Genomic DNA, 18069 nt, shown 5'->3' on the forward strand with positions numbered 1-18069 from the left:
AATACAGTATCGTCTTAAAATAACAACGGAAGCCAGTTATCGCGACTGTGAAGCTGTTCTGGGGATATACAAAGGTTCAAAACAAGAAATCTTCGGCAACATAATCTTCTCTGTCCTCACTCGTAGCTACAATGGGCGGGATGAGTGTAATGCATATTTTGCCCAGTGACAGAAGCAATAGCTCGTACCACCATAATACATCATTAGCAGAACCAAATTCATCCCGATTATCACTCATCACGCCTGAAAAACTATCAATTTGGCATCATTTGACACATTCCTTACCAATTCTATCGTTATGAGAAATACATCCACAAAGCGATAGCTCACAGGGCGACGGCATTTATGATTCATTGCGTACAAGATCATCAGCAATATATTTCTCAAGTTTGGTGAGGAGTCTGAGTGTGACCGATTGCTTTGTCGTCGAATAGTATCGATGTTGTTAGAGCAACCACGAGTTTGAACGTCATTTCAAATTAAACTACACAGAATTCCCAGAAATTGTTGTCCAGTATGGAACAATATCACTATTTTTTATCAGATTTAAAAAAAAAACAGACGGAAGCCGTCGTTCTTCTCAAAAGTCATTTCAATCAACGATTTTACGGACCTTCCAAAACAAGAAAGTGTTGGTTTGTGATTGAATTGGTTGACAGGTAAAAGGTATCAATTCACGTTAGTAATTCAGCGTCAAAAGTAAACTGATTAAATCTGGGCATCGGTAACAGCCGTGTACGTAAATAGATGACTTGACCGCCTCCGCGGTCAAGTGGATAGAGCGCCTGCCCGGGGAGCGGAAGGTCGGTGCATTGATCCCCGGTTGCGTCATACCAAAAGACGTTAAAATATGGTACTTGTTGTTACCCTGCCTGGCGCTCGGGATTAAGGGGCTAAAACAAGGACTGGTCGGCTCGGAGTCAGTATCTCAATACTGTTTTTAAGTTCAACTGGGGCATGGTATCTCAGTGGGTTAGCACTAAAAAGTCGGCAAACACACACACACACACACACACACACACACACACACACACACACACACACACACACACACACACACACACACACACACACAGACACACACACAGACACACACACACACACAGAGACACACACACAGACACACACACACACAGACACACAGACACACAGACACACACACGTACGACTATATAAGTACGACAATCTCGAACGCGACGTTAAACGTTAAATCCCTTGCCTCCTCACCCGATAGGCGAACCGTTGTTCGAGGTGTGCTTGAGATAGTTGAACGACCAAGTTCAAAATGGGTTTCATTGTGAGCCTTATGGCTAATCATTTTGTCATTGCTTTTGGTTTCAGTGCTAGTATGCCCGATGGCCTAGATTCGATTTCCAACATGGGTTTAGTGAATGAAGTCAATTTGTGGTGTACCCCGTCTTGCTGGAATATTGCTAAAAGCGGCGTAAAACTTAACTCACTCACTAAATACTCAGATCAGAAAATCTATAATTCTTTCATGGATAAAACCAGGGACTACAGGGGCTTTACTGTTGCACAGTACTTGAACAAAAAATAAGAAAACAGTAAAGTAAGGAGATGTTAGACAAGGCAGAGGTTAATATATAAAAAAATGTTCATGTACGCCCACTTCATTTGGCAAGTCTAGATTACTGCAGTGTCTGAAAATGGAGTTGTCCCTGGGCTCCTTTTAATTATATTTCACTATCAACAACTGCTTTTATCTATAAATATGTTCACGTCAGAGACAAAAAGTTAGTCTAGACCTGATGCTAGATTGAAACTCCATGACATCTAAACGCTTGTGGGAGATGGAGATTTGTGAGCCGTCATTGATGTTGAAAAACGGGTTGACAGCATGTTCAGCCTCGACGACAACCCTTGCGAGATACGCCGCGCTCTTTGGGGACAGAATCTTACGAGACACACCTGACGGAATTTCTTTCCCAGCATACAATAAAACAAGAAATTAGTTGCGGAATTTAACATGATCAACAAGTCTCGACTGAAAAAGAACACGCTTCTACTTCGATGACACTGCGATACCAGTAGTTCTTTAGGAATTATAACATCGTCCAAAATTGCCATAAATGGGTATGCGATGAAAAACAATGTCGTAACAGCAAGGACTGCGAGAGTCATACGTTTGTCCATCTTATTTGACCGGTACCATCTGGACAGGCTACTGGAACGTCTACGACTCCAGATTGCCCGGATGATGAGAAGGTTTAAAACAAGCATGGCTATCCAAGGTAAAATATACATGCAGATAAGTTGGACATGGAATTTGTAAATCTTTAAAAACGGGCTGTTCCATAGCTTTGTGAAGCTGGGTTGGATCCATGTCCCACCAATGGCCGGTTCGTAGTATGTTTCAAATTTGAAAGAGATGTAGTATGGGATGTTGTAGATGAGGGAGACACAGACGACTCCCACGATGACGTAAATTGGCACGTTACTGTCACCGAACGTCATGCCGGAAAACGGTCTCGTTATTCCGACATATCTCTCCGTTGCTATGGTGAGCGTCATGGAAACCGTACCAGTCTGACCTATTTTCTGGAGACTAACCAAAAAGGGCATGAAAGCCAGTTTGATGTAGAGGTCTGCATATAGCGTGACTACTTCCAGAATCAAGGTCATCAGAATAATGTTATCAAACCCGGCGAGACACATCAGAAAGTAGGACGTAGGACTTCGCATATTCCGATGGGATAGCACAATAATTGACAACGTGTTTCCAATTATACCAAACACAGCTAGGGTCGTGCCGACACCTCCTCTAATGACGAGGTAATCTGCAAACACATCCTCGCACGTTCCGTTAAGCGGATATATCTCCGCTAGGGTGTGATTTGCCTCGCTTCCGGCGTTCCACTGAGAAGAGTTAACAAATTCCTCCGCCAGCATATCTGATGGAGCTGACACATTCATTGTTGGTATGCTAGGTACAGCAGCACTGGACTTCGATGTTATAATACCCTACTAATTTAGTAGTTACTTCAGGATAATTTCATCTTTCCTCCATACACAGGAACAAACTGATTTTCTTCCGAAGTGTAAGCACACTTCATCTGTCACTGCAACATGCTCGGGAACATAATGCGAATGTAAGCTCCAGGCTTGAGTAGTTAAGTGTCGTGGTAACTTGATGGCCGACCCCGTCTTTTGAAAGTACATCGATGTCACCAACACTCTGAAAAAGACCAATATGGGCATTAGTTCTGATAGAATATGGACACAACAGTTGACAGTCACGACAGTCACGACCTTCACGACCGTTTCCTTCAGAGGATGTTTTCGGAATTCCATTTCCTGAGAAGAGATTCTACATTAGGCCAGATTTTTCAATTTTTGGGTAATGGATTTGATAGAGAAACATCATTTGGGCGGTAGGTCTAAAATAATTGAAATATATTGTATTACTAGCTATACATTTATGTACACACTTGACAACGTTCATGATGTCAGTTTTACTTGATTGATGGGCCGACTTCGATTTGGATCGGTAGGAGTAAAAAATACAAATCTTGGCCTACTTTGAGTCCTTTTAAGTAGTATTAATCTGAGAGCAAGCCTTCGTTGTATTTTTTTGTCAATGTGATCTCTACCCTAGTCGTAAAATATAAAAACCCCATGATTCTGATGTTTTTTCTTCTGAATTTTCATTATTTATTTAGAATTTTTAGAATTTTTTTTATTGGTCAGCTGATTCGTAATATAGCAAAAACTAATGTAAGACCTTAGTTTCTTATAATACGCTGAAAACATTCTATATGGATAAAATACTGGCCGTAGGGGAAAACGGTGGAAGCGCATTATTTCCGCTGATGTCTGATATATAGGATGCGTTTAGCGTCCATTCCTGCTCCAGGGAAATATTAACATATAAAGCTAAATATTGTACATACTTTAAGGAGTATCTGTTCATATTAAAAAGTTTTCGACAGTTTATGATATTTGTTACCTTAATATGTTATTACTATACGTAGAGCTGGCACTTTAGAAGATCTTCAGTACAGGGAATTCTATCAACGCAGAGAGCTACCAACGGTTCTCGATTGAGAGATAAAAGACCCAATCCCTTGGAATATATTGTTCCTGGAACCACTTTTACGTCGTGTTCTTGGTTTATTTACAAAGTAACACACAAACAAGTATATGTACGTCAGGGTAATCGTAATCATGCTTGTTCTTTAACTTGCTAATACTATAAGGTCAAGTAGTCTATACTTTATTTACTTCATTAATTTAATCTAATTGATATAACATACCTTATTGTCAAACACAATTAAACCAACGATTATCGAAACACTCTATACATACACCTATAAATAAAAATAACAGGTATTAGTGTCATTTGCAGTTGGTATATTTATGAATACTGCTATACAGTAGTTGTTGATATGTTTTTTTTTAAGTTTACGTTAAATTAACGATTCACAAAGGCAGCTCCATTAAGCATTAATGATCACGATACTCACTCACTCAATAACCATGCATGACATATTGCTTGAAATTATACATACATGAACGTTTATAAATCCCATTACATTGACACGTTAGCAGTGGGTAACAATAATTACTGCTATACAATATCGGTATTACTTATTATTCAGTGAAATTAACGCTGCATATAGCAGGGTAGCTTCAATAAGCATTAATAATCATAATATTCAAACCGGCGTTAAACCAAACCCGCTCACTCACTTATATATTAAATAACAATACAAAATACACTGCGTTAAAATATACACATATTGACGATTATAAATCTCATCATATTAAAATTGTGAAAGATCCCGGTTTGGGTACCACTGGACCATTTTAGGAATCGAACCACGACCTTTCAATCAGCGTGACCTGCGATCGTTTAACCGATAGGCTACACCTACGACCCCATTATTGTGAAGACCATTGACATGGTCTTCAACGATGCTTCCTCTGGCTCAGAGAGGAGTTAAATTCAGAAACAGATCTACATAAGGAGTATGGGGCAGTTGTCGACAAAACACTTTACATTGAATAAAATGAATGTTTAAACTCCAACTTCCATAAATATAGACACGGAGGTAGATAAATACACAAAGTAAAAATACACTTGAACAAACAGTGCCACCAGAACAAGTCATGTTTACATCGTGGACACAGAACATGCATTTGGGGCCCCTTATATCCTTACTTAATTGAACTTAATTTGGTACTGGTTGAGTCACAACCGGAGGCGAACTGCGCGTACGTGACTTGACAAGCGTTGAAGTGACAAGCTGGACCAACATAGGATGTAAAAGCGCCAGCAGTCAAAGACGGTATGCTAGAAATACCACCAATTGGTAATTAAGGTATGGTGTCAACCTTCAACAAACAGTCTGTTATAGATAGTGTCAGTCTTCAACAAACAGTCTGTTACAGATGGTGTCATTCTTTAACAAACAGTCTGTTACTGACAGTGTCATTCGTTAACAAACAGTCTGTTGCAGATAGTGTCAGTCGTAAACAGTCTGTTACAGATGTGTCATTCGTTAACAAACAGTCTGTTACAGATGGTGTCATTCCGTAACAAACAGTCTGTTACAGATGGTGTCATTCGTTAACAAACAGTCTTTTACAGATGGTGTCATTCGTTAACAGTCTGTTTTAGATGGTGCCATGCGTTAACAAACAGTCGGTTACAGATGGTGTCATTCTGTAACAAACAGTCTGTTACAGATGGTGTCATTCGTTAACAAACAGTCTTTTACAGATGGTGTCATTCTTTAACAAACAGTCTGTTACTGATGTTGTAATTCGTTAACAAACAGTCTGTTACAGATTGTGTAATTCGTTAACAAACAGTCTGTTCAAAACATTGTCATCCTTTAACGAACAGTCTGTTTCAGATGCCATTCTCCAACAAACAGTCTGCCGGACGTAGTCAGCCTTTAACAAACGACCTGTCATAGATGTTGCTGATGCAAATAGGGATTCAGCCTAAACTGCATTTATCTTTGGCTGTGTGATGACCTAATCACTAAATGGGCAGTCTGTCTATAAATGCTATAAATAATTGCGTTGTCAATCATGATTAACAATTTAGGACATGTTTACATATGAGCGGTCGTACTGCTGGACATTTTTTGGAAGACGGTTTGTAGGAGGAAAAACAGGAAGGAAATATTGATCGAATGGTCATTTCGAGAGAAGCAAATATTTGTGGTGATGGGACTACATGAAGGACTAATTCTAAGTGATACTATTTGATAACTTTAAAGAAGGACTGTGGTCAATAGTAAAAAGAACATATCCAGTCCAGGACCGAAATAACTGATACCGTTTTCCTTAAGCAACGTTTGGCTTTTGGTGAATTTTGGTGTGTACTGACCATAACTAGAGACACACTTTCCCCCATACCAACATTGTAAAGAAGCGAGAGAGGTCCCTGAAGACTCAAGGCCTATTCTTGTTTCACTTTGTTCGTCGGGGTGAAATTATTTAAGGACTATTTTAATGATGTTCTATATCCAATGGTAATATGACTTTTCCTATACAAGGTAATACAAAATCGCTCAGAAGTCCCAAGAACAAATACTATTTTTTGCTGGTTTAATCATATATGACGGAAACGTTCAGTGGAACGTGGTTGATATTTGGTTTCTAGAACATAATTTCTGTTTTAATGGTATATTAGCCCTACTGAGATTCCAGGTTATAAAAGGCCCTCGGCAATCTATGTTGGCCTGCCGCGGAGATTAAAAAGGGCCGGTGGGACTCCCGAAGTCCCCACGTAACTGTGAAGGCAACAAACCACTCCTACAGAGACACCGGAGGCATGATGCCGTTTATTTACGTTCTTAAGGCGCTTGATTTCTATACTGATTACATCTTGTGAAATTTGGGGATGGGACATTTAGGCAAGGACAATAGAAATGAACTCCATTTGTGCTCCCTCTCCTTGGTTTTCTTTTTTCTGTCCACAGGAATCGGTCTTTCAGCTCGGAATGGCAAAATCACAAAGGAATTTGGCCAAGATTTAAACTTCAGGTATATCGATGATTTTATATCGTTCAAGAATGACCAATAACCATTTCTCTTCCACTGTTTACCCACCTGAACTATAAACAGAAGTTGACCGTGAAGCTGCCTAATCTGGTTTTTATTTAGATGTAAAAAAACTATCCACAAGACTGTGTTACAAGAGGGATAACTTCAAGTTTGAGACAAAATCTTCCATGGAAATGAGAGTGCCTGTTGAGTTAAGTGCTTATCCAAAGATACCATATGTTAGATAAAAGCGTATCAGAGGTACTGGGCCCCAGCACGTTGGTCGTAGTTATTATCTGCAAGTACCATTCCCGTATGTTCAGTATGAGGTGAGGTGAGGTGAGGTGTGTGTGTGTGTGTGTGTGTGTGTGTGTGTGTGTGTGTGTGTGTGTGTGTGTGTGTGTGTGTGTGTGTGTGTGAGATACCATGTCGCAGTTTAACGTGGATAACCAAGGTAGTCATTATACTGACTCCCAGCCGACCATGATGTTGATGCAGGTTTACGTCAAGTACCACTTTTTAGCGTATTTTTAGCGACCTTTGGATCGAACCACCGTTCTTCCGGTCACCAGGCAGACCCACCACGGAGGAGGTGACCAACGATGAAAATGACGTGAAATGAGACAATTGCGACTGTTTTCATGCCCTTGAATTGTATCTTCATTGATTTCTTTTATCGGATGGGCAACTTAAAGACATGTTACCTCTCACAAATATGGAAATCTGATTCCCCATCGATTATTTTCTGTTCCTGCATGTATATCTATTCATGAACAAACAAGCAACAAGGTTGGCTAACGAGAAATTATTACCTTATCCGTTCGAATTCCGAGAAATCTTATTATAATCAGATCTAAGTTCTCGCTGCCGCTGAACAAAGATCTAAGGACATCCCATTACGGGTCACGTCAGAACGACCTTTCTCGAACTTTGACCGACAACTGAAATTAGAAAGAAGAAGTCGACATCAGCCAATTAGAAAGCAGCTTTCTCGATTTTTAGGGCACTCGTTTCAACCTGACGACTTCCATTTCAAACTACGCTTGAAAAATATGTTGACACAGTTCTCGATTAAAATTTTGAAAACTGAACAAACGAACATTCCGGAATGTCTAATATATAGTTGCGATTGTATGGCAGTGCTTCCCACGCACTGTGCAACGCCTCCTCCGTTCAAATGTGTATCCTACGGAACCGAGAGAAAGACGATAATTTTGACGGAATCAGTCGTACGGGCCGTAACTGTCGTTCGGAATACACCGTGTTAACGTTTTCGAGGTTGCATGATTAGAAAACACATTCCGACTGTCACTTACATGATCTGGTAAGCGACGCTTTGATTGGTCGGATGAAAGGTCGTTCTGACATGACCCGCAATGGTATGTCCTCAGATCTTCGTTTAGCGATAGCGAGAACTAAGATCTGATTTTTATGAGATTGAATTCCGAGACGACTCATACATATAAAATAACCTCTCTTAGATATCCTTGTCAAGAGTAGCAAGCTAGCTTAAATCTTTAATTAAATAACAGGAGGAAACTCGTTTCAACGTTATCAAAACCTTTTAGAAAAATTGATTGCCGTTGTCTAATAGATTCAATTAGGAGTAGTTTAAGAATTGTCTGTAGAACTGCGTTTGAATTAATTACATTCTGTGGAACCACCAAGCTTGTTTTCTTTGCCGTATGAATACGGGCACACGTGGAGCATGTAGATTTTGAAGATTTACTTCCAACTGGGAATAGCGGTAGTGTATACATTCCACTCTAATAGCTGGTGACCTTTAAAGTTTCAAATGACAAAAAGGCGAACTAAGGTGAATAATTATAAGCGTGAGTGAGTTGGGGTTAACGTCGCTTTTTATATCACAGCGTGTCGCCTTAAATTGGAAGCAAACCCATAGTGATGCACGTTTCAGACGTTTACCCAAGGGTGAAAACCACGAGCACGGCTATGGTACTGACACACATCATCGGGACGAATCTGGATTCCAACCCATAGGTTTCTGGAAGGCCCAAGGGACGCAACTCTGCACAGCGGATTGCGTCGCCTTTGGCGACCGGGCCACCCGTGTCCCTTGATTAATTATAAGAATACATGTCAAAACACTGGGTTTTCCGTGATTGAGTGAGTGGGTGAGTGAATGAATGAGATAAAAATTTACATCGCATCGGCAATATTGGAGCCACAATGGCATGTTAATTATAGTTTATGAACAAGTTAAGCATGATTAAATATATGCTGACAAGAGACAGTGAAATAGTAAGGTAAGTGTCACGGTTTAACAAACGCTATTCAATCGGTTACTAGGGAGTAAAAACAGTTAATTAGTCATGATATTCAATAGGTGAGGTAGTATAATTTAAAACAGACCATTAGTCAATATTCAAGCTGTTATTAAGTAGTAAAAACAGATCATTAGCTATTATATTAAATAGGTGAGGTAGTATAATTTAAAGCAGATCATAAGTCAAGCGCTTACTGGGGAGTAAAACAGTTAGTAAGGTAAGTGTGACGGTTTAACAAACGCTATTTAAGCGGTTACTAGGGAGTAAAAACAGTTAATTAGTCATTATATTCAATAGGTGAGGTAGTACCATTTAAAACAGATCATTAGTCAATATTCAAGCGCTTACTGGGTAGTAAAACACTTAATTAGTTATAATATTCAACAGGTGAGGTAGTATCATGTTAAACAGATCATTAGTCAATATTCAAGCGGTTACTAGGTAGTAAAACAGTTAATTAGTTATTATATTCAATAGGTGAGGTAGTATAATTTAAAACAGACCATTAGTCAATATTCAAGCTGTTATTAAGAAGTAAAAACAGATCATTAGCTATTATATTAAATAGGTGAGGTAGTATAATTTAAAGCAGATCATAAGTCAAGCGCTTACTGGACAGTAAAACAGTTAATTAGTTATAATATTCAACAGGTGAGGTAGTATCATGTTAAACAGATCATTAGTCAATATTCAAGCGGTTACTAGGTAGTAAAACAGTTAATTAGTTATTATATTCAATAGGTGAGGTAGTATCATTTATAACAGATTATTAGTCAATATTTAAGCGCTTACTGGGTAGTAAAACACTTAATTAGTTATAATATTCAACAGGTGAGGTAGTATCATGTTAAAAAGATCATTAGTCAATATTCAAGCGGTTACTAGGTAGTAAAACAGTTAATTAGTTATTATATTCAATAGGTGAGGTAGTATCATTCATAACAGATCATTAGTATCTAATAGGTTCGGTTCATGCAGTATCAATAAGAATTAGGCTTTTGACCAGCAGCAACCAAAGCCGAACCACCTTGTTTGGGATGATGGGGGCAATACCTTTGCTTTCTGCATGATTCCCCAGCAGGATGTAGGCCATCATTGTGATCAACAATGGTTCGCAGGTCAATATAAAATATATAAAACAGTCAAAGCATTAGTTGCCAGAATATATTTCAATTTGGATACCGTTCAACTGTTGTAGGAACAAATGTTTTAACTTTGTGATTCCGGAGTGACTCTGCCTTCTATAATGTCAGTTTATAACACCACATTTAATTAAAATATATATTTCAAATATTCAAAATGCATTAAATAATTCTATTTCAGTTTTTAAAAATCCGAGAATTAAAAGAACGCTTAGATTTAAAAAGAGATCTTTTTAAAGAAGTTGAATGTTAATACCTTTCTGTTGTGAGACAATGTGCTTATTCGATCATCACAAGGGTCACACATTAGAGTAACATATATCTTCAGCAAATATTCGTGAGTAATTCGCCTTTACCACATCGTCGTAAAAGGGCATCATCACATCTCGATTCACAACCAAAGTATGGATATCCTACTTTCGTTTATAGGTTTATTGATACCTAATTGGCTATACCATCTGTTTTTGCAAAATTCGAATATACTCTTTCATGTGATATTGGTTCACAGTAAACCTTTCAAACACATTTTTGCTAACAGTGAGTGAGTATGGTTTTACGCCGCTTTTAGCAATATTCCAGCAATGTCACGGCGGGGGACACCAGAAATTGGCTTCACATATTGTACCAATGTCGGGACTCGAACCCGTTTCTTCGGCGTGACGAGAGAACGCTTTAACCATTTGGCTACCCGACCGCCCCTATGCTAACATGTGGAGGACATTTCCAAATTTGAAAAATCAGTGACCAAAATTATGTCCAATCCAATTCCTTATTTTTACTTGTACAATATGTTCCCGTGTTTGTTCAAGTGAACACTTGACTTGACTTTGCATGTGTTTGTGACGGGTGCCACCTGTGGAGCAGGATAAGCTCACCTTTCGCGAACACCTGGTATCATCACTGTTTGAAAGAGATTGTTGAGAGCGTGCTAATGATAAGGTCGAAATCGTACAATGGACTCTACTTTTCACAGAACATTCTTATGATTATGGAAATGTTTTTTGACACTTTTATTTATGTATGTTTTAAAATCACTGTAAGGAATCAGTGGCGAGACAGATTTGTCAAGAGCTGATTTTGCTGCAGCATCAACTCTCATGCCATCGACAGACAGTCCAATCATGGATGGATGGTTAACAAAAGAACAAAAAGTAAAATCGTAGAGGCCAGTAGCAAGGTCATTAACGAGTTCCAAAATATATAATATGAATGGATGCCACGAAGAGACATTATAATTGCCTGTAGGCATGACACTAAGTTAGATATATATGAAACTGTTTTCGTGTTCGATTACAAACCAAATCTGTTAAAATAGCTTTGGCCTCGGCTGTAACAGCGGGAGCTATTGTCTGGGATTATAGCATATTTTGGATCCAATGACAGTCGCACCCAATACTCTGGCATCATCTTTGACATATCAGCAAAAATGGAGTGATAGGAATTATGTTTAGATCATAGTTGTTTTTTATATGATGTTATATAAACTCGTTCTTATCTGATTTTTCAAACTGTATGAGGAAGGGCGAGATCAACTTACTGTTTCACTAGCTGCCAAGGAGGAATAGACAGAACAGCGTCGTGATATAATATCTTAATATTGATCTTGGCAGATGCAGCATTTGGTTAAGTACGGATCCCAAGAGGTTTTGGTTTATTGTGAAAAGGCTTGAATGTAATCTGATTTCATTGAAGTAAGGAAAACTGGGCGACGAAATGATTGAGTTGATTTAAAAATTAAAAAAATATATTTAGACAGAGGACTAAGGAAATATATAGAGAATCTCACCCTCGTGTCTTTTGATATCAAATATATCAACACGAGTTGATAAAAGTGGGAAAACTCCGAGGCTTCCCGAGGATTTTTTCCACTTTTATCAACGAGTGTTGATATATTTGATATCAAAAGACACGAGGGTGAGATTTTATTTATCATCTAACATCATTCTTCCAACTTTTTCAGTTTGTAGACAGTAATAAGCAGTGTCTTAAGTGTAAAAAGTACTGCTAACAGCTTCAGTAGCAGAGCCATTAGTGATGTCATTTGATTGTGACGTCATGGTAACCAGTGACGTCACAATGGTCTGCAAAGCATTGTGATGCAATTTCATTGCAGCGATATCTACAATGTAGATATCGCTTGATCTCACCCAAGCGATATCTCCTGTGAGAGCCAGTTTTTGATGATAAATATATTTTCATCACCATGGGAAAATAACATTGTGTACGGCCATCTACAGCTACACTGCCGGGCAAAAATAAGTTTTCACTTGAAACTTGGATTGAACCCAAAATTGAAAACAGTCACCGAAAAACTGCAAACTTAAGGCCCAAAGCAACTACGATACCCGTAAATCTACATCATAATAGATGAACCATTTCTTGTTTGTTTCATTTTTAGCCATCGACATGGTGTATTTTTCCTTTTGCCCGGCCGTCCAGGTGCGCTGATGGCTTCAGTTGCCGGAATTTGATGTGCCAAGTGGCATCCTTTTGGCGTCTCATGATCATGAGATCATGAGGTCTGATGCCAAATTCGACTTTATTGTAATCCTTGGTTCGTCAACAACAAACCCATTGTAAACATTTTAGACATGCATCCCTTTGGGCGTTCTTCCTATGAAGCTGACACGCTGTGATGTAATTGAAATACTGTTCAAAGCGGCGTTAAAAAATAACTCACCCGTGAACATTCGGTAGAAGATAAGAAGACGTTTGTTATATTAACATTATTATCCTAATGCACGTTCAAGGTACAACCATGGGAATCGACCCCAGGTGAGCAATACACTGCTGAATAATAATTATCAACTAACATTCTTTAAAAAAATCAACCTCAGTGCTCGAAATGCCCTGTATCCAAATACGCATACATGTGTTTAAAGAGAAAACAATACTTAAGTGTTACTTAGCCATGACAACGGGATTGCCAATATGTTCATTGTCTTGCATTAAACTACTGCTTAAAATATCAAGGCCAGAATGCTACGGTGGTAAAACAGCTAGTACAAGATCCAGATTGTGTAATATCAGTAAGCAGCCATGAGGGATAGCTGGAAGCGATTGAATGAAAAAACGATCAAGTAATGAGACAGAGCAGCGAAGGAAGTGCATCACGAGAGAGAATGAGATTTAGGAAGTCACAATGTTCCAGAGGTAAGGATTTATCACAAAATAGCGTCAAATTGAGGAGATTGACAGACACCCTCCAAGGACCGATTTCGACGTAATATTGTCATTTAGCCTTATCATGTTCACTTTGCCGAGGATAATGCGAAAGCCGAGAGTTTTAGTCCATATTCCATTGAAGCAAAACATGGAAAGGACACGAATTCAAATAAATCCTGAGGTCAAATGTTTTTAAGGTTTGTCGTTTTATACACTCAAATGACGTTATATTTTCATTTAGCATTATCATGTTCACTTTGCCGAGGATAAAGTGTAAGCCGGGAGTTAAGTCAATATTCCATTGAAGCAAAACATGGAGAGGACAAGAAATTCAAATAAATCCTGTGGTCAGATGTTTTTAGGGTTTGTCGTTTTATAAACTCAAATTGCTGCTTTATCTTTTTATCTCCAAGCAGTTTGTCAAATTATGCAAACCGATAGCGTCTTGATATCAATCAATTTGAATTTGAATTTATACTGCAAGGTTTAAACCAACCTGTGGAAAAAAAAGTCCTACAGGTCATAGCAAAGTAGTTTAAACTCTGAGGATTTATTTCACCCCTGGTTACTTTAAGTCTGTAATTATGTTAATTTTACTAAGACATTATATTTTTTTTTTATCATACTAATTTGATCACCGTGTGGTTTGAACACAACCTTTTCTAATGTTATATTAGTATTACGTGGGACGGATAATAATTCAAATAATTCATTGTCTTCTCTGCGGTCCGCGCCTCAAAAGAGATCAGCGCGTTGTTTTAATGCCCCGAGGCAATGTTGAAAGCGTATGATGATAGCTGTTTTCAAGATAACGAGGGACATTACACAATCGATGAGAATTTAAAGACAGAGAAGTGATGCACGAATTCCTGATAATTAAGTGATGGAATCGTTGATAACAGAAACAAAACATTCGCGCAACTGGTGTCTTTACATGTACACTTTTAATGTCATGACCAGGTGACCTCGTGATGAACAACGGAACGTGCTCACGTCCAGTTAGTTATGCGCATCGTCTTAAGGTGAATACAAAATATCTCGAAGCACGGCATTGAAACTTGTTTGGGGATGTGGTTTTGATTAGCTTTGAAAAAAACCGAAGTCTTGTCGTAGTTATATGTGAAACTAAAAGGATCCTGATCGCATGGATAAAGGAGAAAAATCCTGAAATTAAACATTCTTTTTCTTATTTGATTGAGCCTGAAGTTTTGCAGGTCTTCGGTGGAACTCATGGTTATGGTGCTACCAAACCTAGAAACATAATCTAGGCGAATCCACGATCATAGGTTTTTGACAAGCAACTCTGCATAGCGATACTGCTTTAGACGACTGGGCCACTCGTGCCCCACTTTGGATACAAAACGTCAACACCAGAGAATAACCAGTCTTGATTATCCACCCAAACAGACTCCATTGGGCGTAGCGGTGACAATTATATGAATGGATCAAAGAAATCAGTGATGACAACCAGATGTTAGCGAAAAGGGTGAACATGGCCTGTTCTGTCGGTAGCACCCGACACTCACACAATTTGCATAATAAAGTGTTTGTGTGTTGCCTGACGCCGCGTATTAGCACCCATGCCATGCGACGACCGCGTGTTGCCTTTTACACCTGGTGGAATCTATTCAGGCTGGTTATTCTCTGGCGTTGACGTTGTGCATGTATATTTTCTGAAGAATGAAAGCTTATTTCAACATGGTTTAGAGTCGAATCATTTCTTTTCCAAGAATACTTTTTCAAGTGGATTGGTTGCTGTTGGTTAATGGTTTAAGTTATAGTCTATGCCATGTATATTCTATACAAAGTTGGGTTCATGAAATATAAATGTTATGACGGTAGTCAAAAGTAAGATCAGCTTTAAAAACATACTTCAAGAGATAGAGGGTTTTCGGAACCAAAACCTAACACCCGAAAGATTGCACGTGGACATGCAGTTACTCCGTGCTCGTGGGAAGATGGCCCTTTCAAGTTTAATTTGACACTTCAGTGAAGGGTCGTCAAATAGCTCTGAGTAGGGTGGTTGACCTCAGCTAAAAGTAGCTAATATGTTCCCTTTGTCTCAGTCTGTGATTTGCAGACTTTCACACAGGTTTCTGCAGACATAAAATGATCGGCTCAGCAAAATGCTTCCAAAGTCAACAACCCAAGTCCTTGGTCGATTAATCAGAAACCAGACTTTAAGAAATCAAGCCCCCAAAAGCCATTGAATCGCTGTTCAGTTGCGCCAGGCAACTGGAGTTCATGCTAGCACAGAACTAATCTGTATGTTCGGCGAACACATGTTGTATCACCAGTAACAAAAAGACCAAAAGCCAATGGTGTTTTGAGCGTAGAAACTGGGAAAATTCCCGATGGTCTTTTGAAATATTTTCAGATGAGTTCAGATTCACTACGGGCGTCTCCGGATGCGTCCTAAAATCATGCGAACGTCAAAGATGGTCAACGTGGCAAATTTAATACTGGCGCCACTAGTTATGTCGTATATGCGTGCCATGCTGGTCCATGTTTTGTCTCTAAAGGCGAGAACGCTCAAGACCACAGTGCACGTTTCGTAACTGACCATTTCCAACAGGAAAACATCCCCAGAAGGCCATGGCCAGTCATGAGTCCTCACTGTTACTGGAGGGATAACGTCTAGGACATGATCCGGAGACGTGTACGCCGACGTCAAAGGCCATCCGCTACGTTAACCGAACTGGGACAGGCAAGGGAGGGAAGACCCATTATTGATCAAATCATCTCAAACCTTCTTTTCCTGACTACAGATCCTGTCCTCCTTCTTGGTTGTTTGTACCCTCACAGTACACCGCCAACGTGTTGATTGTCATGTTACACTTCGTTCTTCCTTTTTCTTAATATCCATTCATTAACATAACTCGACCCCTCTATGTATTTCTGTAATCATCCGTTATTTTCGAATATCCCTACTTTTTTTTTAGCTAATATGCATTCCAAATGTGAAAGGTTTTGGATTTTCTTGGATTTAACGCAACGAAATATTATGGAACATTATTGTGTTTGAATGGATGCCAAGAATGTATTATTCAAGATGCAAGAACGAACTCAGAAACACAAATTGTCAACAGGACCTGACTGCTCACAGGCTCAGCGTCGCTGAGAGGGAGATACGTTAATATGCAATATTGCATATGTCAGCGTACTGGAATCACCCGTAATTTATATTGCATCTGTTTTTGTCAGGCCAAATAGATAGAGGCTCCTACGGTTAAGTATTCTTTGAGATCGCACGTTGTAAACAGACATAATGGCGGTGATGGTTCCATTGTAGAAATATCTCCAATAACTATTAAATTAATCGCATTATATATTCTCTCAGATGACATATGGATTTGTGACTTTTACACTTTGTAGCGTGATATTGCAAAATCTAAGCATCAAAGGATCTTTATTGAATTGCAACATGAATACGTGTGTATGTGTGTGTGTGTGTGTGTGTGTATGTCTGTGTCTATGTCTGTGTCTGTGTCTGTGTCTGTGTTGCAATATGGGAGGTTTGAAAACGTTGTAAAATGGGATTAGATCAAAAAGATCTTTCGGAATTTTCACTGTGTACGAATATTTTTGATGAAAAGAATTTGCCTTTCCTAATACTAAATTTTGAAAGGACATGGCTTGGGGATATGACATTATTAAGTTTGATTAATATTTATCCCCAAAACTGTGTTTAGTTTAACTCCCTATCACTCTGTTAACTTGGCGGGTACAGTTATCACGGAAACATAAGACGTCATCCATGGTATGATGACGACATAGCATTGGAGCATCACGCCTTACCTATCCATGTATGTTTGGCATCACAGAGAAAAATGACGTGGGTTTATTGTTATTTATACTTAGGTTTTTCAAATCATTGTCCATATACCCATGTGGGCATTGAGGTACTATTGCTTGTCTCGAGATAAAAGTAATATTATTGATAAAGTTTGCCGTTGTTATGATTACTCCCCCCTCTCTACCTATGTGCAAAGACATTTCAGAATATACCCATCGATGTATGATAATAACTTGATAAATTGCCGAATTCAGACTGACAACAGATACAATAGGGATTCACAAACATGCTTGTGATGTCCTTGGAACCGTAGCATGGACTCTCGTATGATTATGGAAATGGCTGTGTCTGTTATTGTAATGAGATAAAATAGAACACGTTCAGTGATCATATACGTTGGAAGGAAACACCTATTACCATATGTAATTGAACCATGGACACCTATCTTCAGTATTAATGAGACCTTCAGTGTGCCTTCTACAGTATTGATTGTGATGTGAAGCGACATCTGATGTGACCTTCTGTGATCCTAACAGCCCATTGCTCATTTCAGTTACAGCTGTATCGTGATTTACTTGGGTACAGAATATCAACAGTTTAGACCCAGAGATTGGCCGACGGTCATTTCAACATTGAAAACTAGTGATATACTGAATTG

At 38.9% G+C, this 18069-nt stretch overlaps 1 protein-coding gene across 1 annotated transcript in view; it reads right to left on the minus strand.

The window, feature by feature from the left end:
- Positions 1-1158: 1158 nt before the first annotated feature.
- LOC124134030 (FMRFamide receptor-like) overlaps positions 1159-18069 on the minus strand; it is a 93029-nt gene continuing 76118 nt past the window's right edge. The window contains exon 2 of the mRNA XM_046498650.2: positions 1159-3196. Coding sequence (XP_046354606.2) covers positions 1795-2934 — 1140 coding nt within the window. The 5' untranslated portion in view covers positions 2935-3196 and the 3' untranslated portion in view covers positions 1159-1794. The remainder of the gene's footprint in view (positions 3197-18069) is intronic.

Source organism: Haliotis rufescens, unplaced genomic scaffold (genome assembly GCF_023055435.1).
Source record: "Haliotis rufescens isolate VD_foot unplaced genomic scaffold, xgHalRufe1.0.p SCAF_17, whole genome shotgun sequence".
Lineage (NCBI taxonomy): Eukaryota > Metazoa > Mollusca > Gastropoda > Lepetellida > Haliotidae > Haliotis > Haliotis rufescens.